The following is an 8,693-nucleotide window of genomic DNA, read 5'->3' on the forward strand; positions in this document are numbered from 1 at the left end:
AGCTACTAAGGGAGCCACTATATTTGCAACTTGACTGAAGGATTAAACTGCATTTGACCAGGATCCTGGGGTACTACATGGTGAACACAAACCATTTACAGGTTTGTGGGATTTGGTGGAACTTGGGCATCTGTATTTTTGGTCATAGGTATTTGAACAAGTTGAATCTAAAGCAATACTTTTGGCTTCGGAGAAAAACCACTAAAGGGAACAGGATTTTAAATAAATATTCTTCTCATGGAGTCACATCTCATATTGCATGTCACTAAAACACAGAATTCCCTGAGTTCAATAACAGGAAGAGGTTACACTTTTCTAACAAGTCCAGTGACTCTGGAGTGTACCAGATTTCGTCTGTCCCACATGGTCAACTGCTTTTGGGCAGGGCAAAACATCCCTCGCTGAGCCCAGGACTGCAGCAGCTACACTGCTGCCAGCTGTTCCTGAGCTCCTGCATTTAAAGATAACCTGGTTGTGATCAGGTATCGCTTTCCTTGGGACTGACAGCACAGACTGGGTTTTCTTTCTTCCAGCTTGCTTCAGTGCACCTTGCAACAGTAAACTCTGACCTTTCTAAGCAGTTTGTTTGAATCGTCTCACATCACTTGACCACAAACCAGGCTCACAAAGATGCTCCTCTCTTTCCACAGATGGGTGGCCTCTACTAAAAAGGCAGCTCCTCTTTTGCCCCACATTCCCCTGGGAAGAAGTATCCATTCCCTTCACGCTAGCAACAATACTTGAAGAAGGACCACTATTTAATAAAAAGTACCCTGGGTTCATCAGTTACAGCAATTAATTCCATTTACTATCAAGTAACAAGCAACACAAATGTCTAACAGGATTTGTTACTGAACAGCTGCATAAGCGTATGAAGAATTAGTTAGTTTGTTTTCAAACACCTTACAGAGCATAATTCAACCCTGAATACTAACTACATTAAAAAAAAACATTAACTGCATGAGTCTAACAGTCATGCTGATTTCAACTCTAAGTGTTCTTACTGTATAAGGAAAATGAGGCTTTAAAAATATTTAAGCTTGCAGAATATGAAAAGGATTTTGTGTCTGGAACTGACAGACATACCCGATCAGAATGGGTTTCCAAGTTGTTATCAACTTGTTAATAACCATAACAACAAAAAGAATACTACAGATAATAGTTTGATCTATTTCTGAATACAGGTAGGGAGATTTGAAAGCCTTTAGAAAGAAATATAGTATTTTTTTACTAAGTTCAACTAAATCAATGTTATGAAGTGGTTTTAAAAAAAATTAAGTTACAGATCTGTCATGGACTATGATGTAAATAATTTTCTAGAAGTGTTCCCATATACTAGAAATCAATGAAAAACCTCAAGTGCATTACAAGAGCTCTCACTGAAGCAAGAGAACCCATGCATATGAAGCTCAAAAAATAACACCTATGAAGATTTAACTTTAAATACTCTGTGACCAGTCTATTAGGTATCATAATCTTAAACATTTTTCCAAGTGTTAAAACTTGTTCACCCTCCCTCTTACTTTCTTTTATAGTCTCTACCTAACAATCCTGTGGTCTTGATTTGGGCTGGCCAGGAAGCTGTGTGTCTATGTCATAAAAGACAATAAACGAGAACACTCAACCCTGTTCTAAGTCCTTCAGGGCCAAGAACCCGCACTCTACACACGAGTGGTGGTGAGCAGAGAGGAGAAGCCACTCCATGGAACTTCACAGGCCCTGAAGTGAGGTGTGAGAGAACCTGAAGCTCCCATCACAATCAGAGGAATCACGATCAATCAGACTGTGAGGGGAAGACTGACAGGACTTTTTTCAAATGCCTTTTCCTGAACATGATCTCTGTCTACAGTTGCTATCTAATTCAGATGAATCCTATTCCAAAAGTTAGATTTTCCCATTTATGACGTTCAAATTAAGCATACTTACAAATATTAGCAGCTTTGAATCATGTAGCAAACAACAGGCTTGCTACAATCAAAATGCTAAGATTTTACACCGTTATTTTCAATGCTGCTGCTAAGCAAGAGATCCAAGTTTGTAAAAAAATTTACTAATTTTCTGTAGTGGTTATTGGAGCACATCCATAGCCTTGCACTAATAGACAGAAAAACCAGAGTGTTCCACCCCACAAGATCTCGTGAAACTACTTTTGAAATCATTACAAAATAGAAGTGTTCTACTAGTCTCACTTCTACTAACACTATATTTTTGTATAAAACTACAGCACTGAACCATTTTTCGCATAAATCCCACAGGCTAAAGCCAAGAATGACCAAATAAGATATAGCTCCCTTTTCTGCAAGCCTGAACCTCTCCATGTTTTATTAGAAACATGCAAGTAGATGGGTTTTACAGCTAAATAGTGAACAAAACTTCATCTGCAAGCCAACTGAGGCAGACAACAATCCAGGACTACTCCAGGGCAACAAATTAAAGAGAGATTTACAAGCAGTTAAGGGACAAAGGACGAAAAAAAAAATACTCCCAGTTCAAAAAAAGACATGGAACAGACACCCAAGAAGCAGCCACGGTACCTGACTCCCCGCCAGTAACGTAACAGACACGGACAAAGCAATTGGTGCACAAACTAAACCAAAGGCTAGTCTGTCCTTCCCCCAAGAGAAAAAAAGAAAATATTTTCATCTGTATTTAAAAACACACACATATATTAAAATTAAAGCTAAAAAAGCACTCTGATTTTAGGAAAACTTGCTTATCCACACATCAAAAAACCCCACCAATACACACACAAACAAATCGATATTAAAGCATCTATTGATACTTCACTCACTAGTGAATAGAAGGAAAATAAGTAAATGAACTGTTTTGTCTACTTGCATAAAAAAGCAGGAGCCTGGGATCTACTCAGATTTAAGGCAACTGACACAAGCTACACCTTCTCATTCAAATTTCTCCTAACAAGCAAAATCAAAGGAGTAATAGACATTGGTCTTCTGCATAAGACTCATCTATATTGAGTTAACTGTAGACATTTCATGCTTTTGCTAACAATCTTCTGAATATTCCTGTTCCATAATTACAAGTATCTTGTTCTAATTTAGCTTAATCCACTTAATCCATTTGGAGTGGGACACACACCACACGAGCTAGATGGAATTGAGATACTCAGTTCTGAAACAGCAAACCAATACCCAGACATCTGAGTTAAGATTCATTGTTTGAATAGAGAACTTTGGGTATTCAAAGATGCCTAATCTTCCTAGCCTGAAGAATTCACAGTCCAAGGAAACAAATCTCATGCATTCCGTAAGTTAAGACCCAAAAAACTGCCATCTCTCTAACAAAATTCTCTAAGATCAATCTCACACACACACAGAGTACATCTAATACAGACAGGATTTAGGGTTCTTTACAAAACCCAAGTAGCTCAGTGATGACTGCTCATAGCAGAGCAACCAGGGCAGGAAACAGTAGCACTGTATCCTGTGTGAGCCTGGCAGTACACTTACCCAGCAAACGAGAGGCTCAGATTCCACAGCTTCCTGCTGGAACTGGTCACTGTGCAGCTGGGCATGCAAGTTGGTGTGGCCACAAAGTAGTAAAAGGCAGAAAGAGAAAGCAAAGCGTAGGCTGCCTCTGTTGCTGACTTGTCAGTGGGCTTAAAGAAAGGGGGAAAGGCTGGATTTCAGATGAACTTCAGATGATTTCTAAAATTTTATTCATTGGGTAGCAAAAACTGTAGGCAGTAGCTCAGTACAAGCACACTTAAAGCAGACAGAAATTAGGAGAAACTCCGTCTTTTTATTACACCCCCTCATGCTCCAGTCTTTCCAAACCACAATTCCACATCCATACTTTCTTTTTCTTCTCTACCCTAAAAATTAGGGCCAACCCCAGTCCATTCATCTCCATTTCTGTGAGGTGATTAGCAGAAACTGCATGTGGGCAGGTACCTGAACTGCAGGGCAAGCACCAACAAAAAGAGACAGTTATGGATTGGACAGTTATGGAATGGCTGCTGGAGCATTTAATCCAGTGGCTCCTATAATCACTTCCACACACAGAATTACTTCAACATACCACCCACAAGCAGTTTCTTTGATAACCAAACTCTATCATACAGAATAGACTTAGTTTACTTGGAAGGAGTCAACAGTCAAATATTTTGACAAACCTGTTGATAACTAGAGTTATTAAGTGCTGGCTACATATTAAAGAAGCATTGGTATAAAAGCTGGGAATCATCATATCTCATCCAGTTATGTTGTTACTTGGAGACCAGGCAGAGGTGCCTCTACATAAATGCAGGGCTTTAGAACAGTGCTCTAGATGCATTTCACTAGATCTCTGAATGAAGCACAGGTAGGAGTTTCAAAAGCTGCATCTCCTCACATATCCAGTAAGATAGAAGACATCCAACACAGCCCTTTAGGCACTTCAATTTGGGAACCCAGCTTTTGTCATTAAGGCTCCTAGACTGTAAGCACTCAAGTAAAGCATCAAATCTAACTCAGAGAGTCACATATATTCAATACAAAACTTAAGTCAGCAATAAGTATGATGCTTTTAAGCTTACAACTTACCTTATTTCAGGTAAACTTCCTGTTACAGGCCAGCCCTACAGAGCAGCTTGCAGCTGCACATTATCATTTCTCTTCCAGCAATACCATGTACCAATTGAGTTTACAGATCTCCTGTTCTGAACAAATTGAAGCTGTTTAACAAAAGCTATTTCTGTCAAGATTTATACTACCTGAAAAAGCAGTGAAAAAGGTTTACCACTTCAATAAAAGGATATAGTAAGTTCATTTGGGTCAATACAGAATATAATGGTAAGTTCTATTTTTGAATAACAGCTCTGCATGTGTGCAATGACTGTCACATAACACTGTAGTTATTCTACAAATAGGCAGGCCCTAGAGATATACGTTATTTCTCCTCATTTTTAAGTTTGATTTTAAATGAAATTTTACAGATTGGGATCACTGAATGGAATTCTAACAATATTTCAACATTTTATTTGAATGTTGTGAGGCCCCAGCAGTTACATTACTAGCCAGCAGTTACATTTTGCCCTTGCTTTGTAACAAAAAATTCAAGCATCTCCAGTATTTTAGTTTTGACACTGTAATAGCTACAATTACATGTAATAATGGCTGTGAGTAAACTTCTTTAGAGACTTAAAAGGCTTCTCTTAAAACTTTAGTTTTAACAGCCTCAGTAGAACAAGAGGCATTATTTATGGTTATTCTAAGGCAAAGAAACCTGTAATTATTGTGTGAGACTAATACAAGAAATTAGCTATGCTGTTCTCTATAAATGAGTTTTCCATGACACAAATTCTTTTTCACAGACAATTTTGATTTACTTTGCAGATAGTAAGAAGCAGCAGTTTACATATGCAACTGACAGTTCCTGTTCTTTAGTTAATACTTTTTCCTGAGTCTTCCTCTTTTGTTGTAAATCAGTTACTACTCCCATTCTAAGGGAAGACAATGTCATAAAATAGCCAGCCAAATAAATCACTTTTTTGCTACTAAACATAGCAAAATTTGTGTGTAACACAAACGAGGGGGTCCTGAATGCTGTGGTACTGCAACAACAGCAATAGCCCTGAGATTATCTAATTTTATCACCTCAGCATTACCCGAGGAAAGCCAGTGGAAATGCCATACAAGTAAACTGTGATTAGCTTGGTACACTAATCCCTGATGTAGCATGGCAACCAGAACATAAAATTTGTTTCCTATGATTTGTGAAGAGCTATTAAACTATTCACACCTACACTGTCCTCTATATTTACACCTGAGAGACACACTATTATCAAGTAAGGAGATCACAATTGCACTTCTTTCAATTTAGTTAATTGGTATTGAATGAAGATTTGACTACAACTTAAAAAGTTACTGCTATAACAGAAAATGTGCAGGACAAAATGCATGTGTATGTACAAGCACATAAGTACAGAGAGGTTCACAGGAATAGAAAACAGGATTAAATCAAGATTTCTGCCTTGCTGTCCTCCCTGATCTCTAAACTAAGTTCTACTTTAATGTCATCTGTAAAAATGCCTGACAAGATGCAAACCACTTCTCATTTTCATCTTTCATTTATATTTATATCTCACCATTCCAGGATGTTCACTATTCTTTACAACCTTATTACAATTATTTAATACATCAGTACAGAGCTAAAAGGCACTAAAAGGGTTTCCAGAAATTCTATTACTAGCTTTTAGCCAGGATTGTCTTCTTTGGCCTTGTATTTATCTCTATATTTTTAACTGAACTCCAGTAACTTTTTCAGGACTTCTAGTCACTATTGAAATAGTCACCTTTTCCTTACCCATGAGTTATTGGTCCAGGTTTACATAGTGTAGCTGCCTCTGTTGCTGTGCCCTGCATTTGGAGGCATGTGCACTTGCACCAAACCTGTCTTCCACTACAGCACGTCTCCTTCCTAAACAAAGCTTTTGAGAACAGCTTCAGAAGATGCATGAATCACATACAGTCTTACAGTTTAAGCCTCCATGCTCTGCATTAGTCATGTTTCCTCACCTTGTCCCTCTATTATTCCAGACAGGAGATGATAGTAAGAAGGGCTGTCTTTGTGCATGCATCAGACAGAACTCCAAGCTCCTAGAGAAAGCTAAATAGTTAATTTCTACTTGGTTCAACAGTAAAGGCTAACCATTTGTAAAGCAAAAAGAAGCAGTATCTGATCTACTTTTCTAACAGGAATCTACCAGTAGCCATCTGAAGCCAACTAATAAAACATGACTTTTTTTTTTTGCTGTCTTCAGAAGTCTTGAAGTGCTACCATGTCAAAACTGACAGTCTCTTATCTGCCTCAACTGCCTCTCTGAAATATAATTTTGTAGTGTTTGAGTAACTAGATTTTTTAAAGCAAAACAGCAACTTTATTTAATCTATTTTCTAGTGCATTTAAAAGTAATAGTAATAAAACATACAGAAAGGTTGGAAGAAAATTCCTTTCCGCTTATACTGTTGCTGTAAGGTTCCGTGGCTAACCACACTTCTCACCCAGTGGAATTTTAGCACTGTAGAGTCCAAACATTTCACTGTTTCACGTTACATTTGGTTTCAGATCTGGTGAATGCCTTAAGCTTCCCACTTCCTTCTTCAGGACATTAAGTAAAGTTCTAGAACTATCCAAAATCTTCATGTAAGCAGCTTCAGTTTCAGCAAGAATTTTATCAAGCTCATTCCGTGAAGCCACCTTCTGGGCCAGGTTTTCACATACACGTTCCAGCTGTTCACTCAGGACTTGAATTTCATGCTGGAGTTTATTCCTTTCTTCTTCTGCTTGCTGGATTTGTTTGTTCAGCTCTTCTCTTTGCATACATAAGTCTTCAATGCATTTCACTAGTTCATTATTGTAACCCTGAAGAACAGCTCCCTGCTGAGTCATCCTGCACTCCCTCCCTGAGCTCTGCCACTGCTCCCTGAAGTCCCTGCTCGGCAACGGCCTTCTGCACTCTAATAGGAAAAATACAACAAAAACAGGAAAAAAAAATCTTTCAGAGTATTACCACGAATAATGCTGCAACAGCTCAGAGCGACGGGGCAAGATGCTCTGTTTAAGGTTAACATGCTCGTTCTGAAATGTGCCACATCTCTTCCCTTTTCAACAAGGGAAGAGGACAAAATTTGGCATCTGCACTTATACCTTTACTGAAAATTTTTGGCTCCTATAATATCTTAATACGATTCTGAATAGATGATGCTTTGTACCACATACTTCGAGGGTGTTGTCAGAAATGACCAAGAATCACAGAACTGCCAGGGTTAGAAAGGACCTCTGGAGATCACCTAGTCCAATCCCCCTGCCAAGGCAGGGCCACCTGGAGCAGGTGACACAGGAATACCTTCGGGTGGGTTTGGAATGTTTCCAGAGAGGCACACTCCACGCCTTCCATGGGCAGCCTGTCCCAGTGCTTTACCATCCTCAACGTTAAGAAGTTCCTCATATTGACAAGAAACTTATGTTTTAATTTATGGCCATCGCTCCTCATCCTGTCGCCGGGTACCACCTCATCCCGGGAGGGGCTCAGCGAGCACCGCCGGCAGCGGGGAACCATCCCGGCACAACAGAGGGCCCGGGGACCCCCGAACACACCGGGGAGACCCGGAATGCTGAGCTAGGCCCAGGACGAGCCCTTCACCCGCCGCCCCCCGGCACACCCCCAGCCCCGGGGTCCGACCCGCGCGGCCCCACAGACATCTTAACACCCTCCTCGCCGCCCAGCGCGGCCCCGCCGAACACGCGCCGCGCACAAAATGGCTCCTGCCTGTGCACCGAGCCCCCGAGCGGAAGAGGAGGAGGGGGTAGGTAAGAGGAGACCTTCCCGCGCCTACCTCCCCCCGCAGTTCCCCACTGTTGCTCCCACCTGCCCGGCGGGATCGCGATTCCTCCCCACCGCGGTGGCGGCTCTGCCGCCGCGGGCCCGGTCCCTCACGGTCGCCGGCCCCGCGCGCCCGCCAACGGCCGCGCCGGCCCGCCAGGGGTCACGGAAATACCCGAGCGCTTCCGAGCGCGGCGCCGCCCTGACCGGCCGCGCGGAAGCGCCTCTCCGGAAACACCCGATGTTTTCCGAAGACAGGTAGCGCTCGGGAGAGAGGGCCCGAAGCGGGCGGGGGAGGGAGGGACGAGCTTTACGGAAGGAGCCGATGTTTGCCGAAGGGAGGGACTGAGGGGCGTCGGGCTCGGCG

At 41.5% G+C, this 8,693-nt stretch overlaps 1 protein-coding gene across 3 annotated transcripts; it reads right to left on the reverse strand.

Moving 5' to 3' along the window:
• Positions 1–3,742: 3,742 nt before the first annotated feature.
• On the reverse strand, positions 3,743–8,468 carry LOC113949586 (Sjoegren syndrome nuclear autoantigen 1 homolog). 3 transcript variants are annotated; one of them, XM_027648357.1, is made up of 2 exons: positions 8,372–8,468; positions 3,743–7,460 (listed from the first exon to the last, which is right to left on the reverse strand). In XM_027648357.1, exon 2 carries the CDS (start codon positions 7,390–7,392, stop codon positions 7,048–7,050), a length of 345 nt encoding a protein of 114 aa, XP_027504158.1. In that variant the 5' UTR covers positions 7,393–7,460; positions 8,372–8,468; the 3' UTR covers positions 3,743–7,047. The 3 variants fall into 3 exon arrangements, with proteins under 3 accessions (XP_027504158.1, XP_027504159.1, XP_027504160.1); XM_027648358.1 differs by having other exon boundaries at positions 8,376–8,456; XM_027648359.1 differs by lacking the exon at positions 8,372–8,468 and adding an exon at positions 8,340–8,356.
• Positions 8,469–8,693: the final 225 nt, after the last annotated feature.

The sequence above is a fragment of the Corapipo altera genome, unplaced genomic scaffold (genome assembly GCF_003945725.1).
Source record: "Corapipo altera isolate COAL_440 unplaced genomic scaffold, ASM394572v1 47, whole genome shotgun sequence".
NCBI lineage: Eukaryota > Metazoa > Chordata > Aves > Passeriformes > Pipridae > Corapipo > Corapipo altera.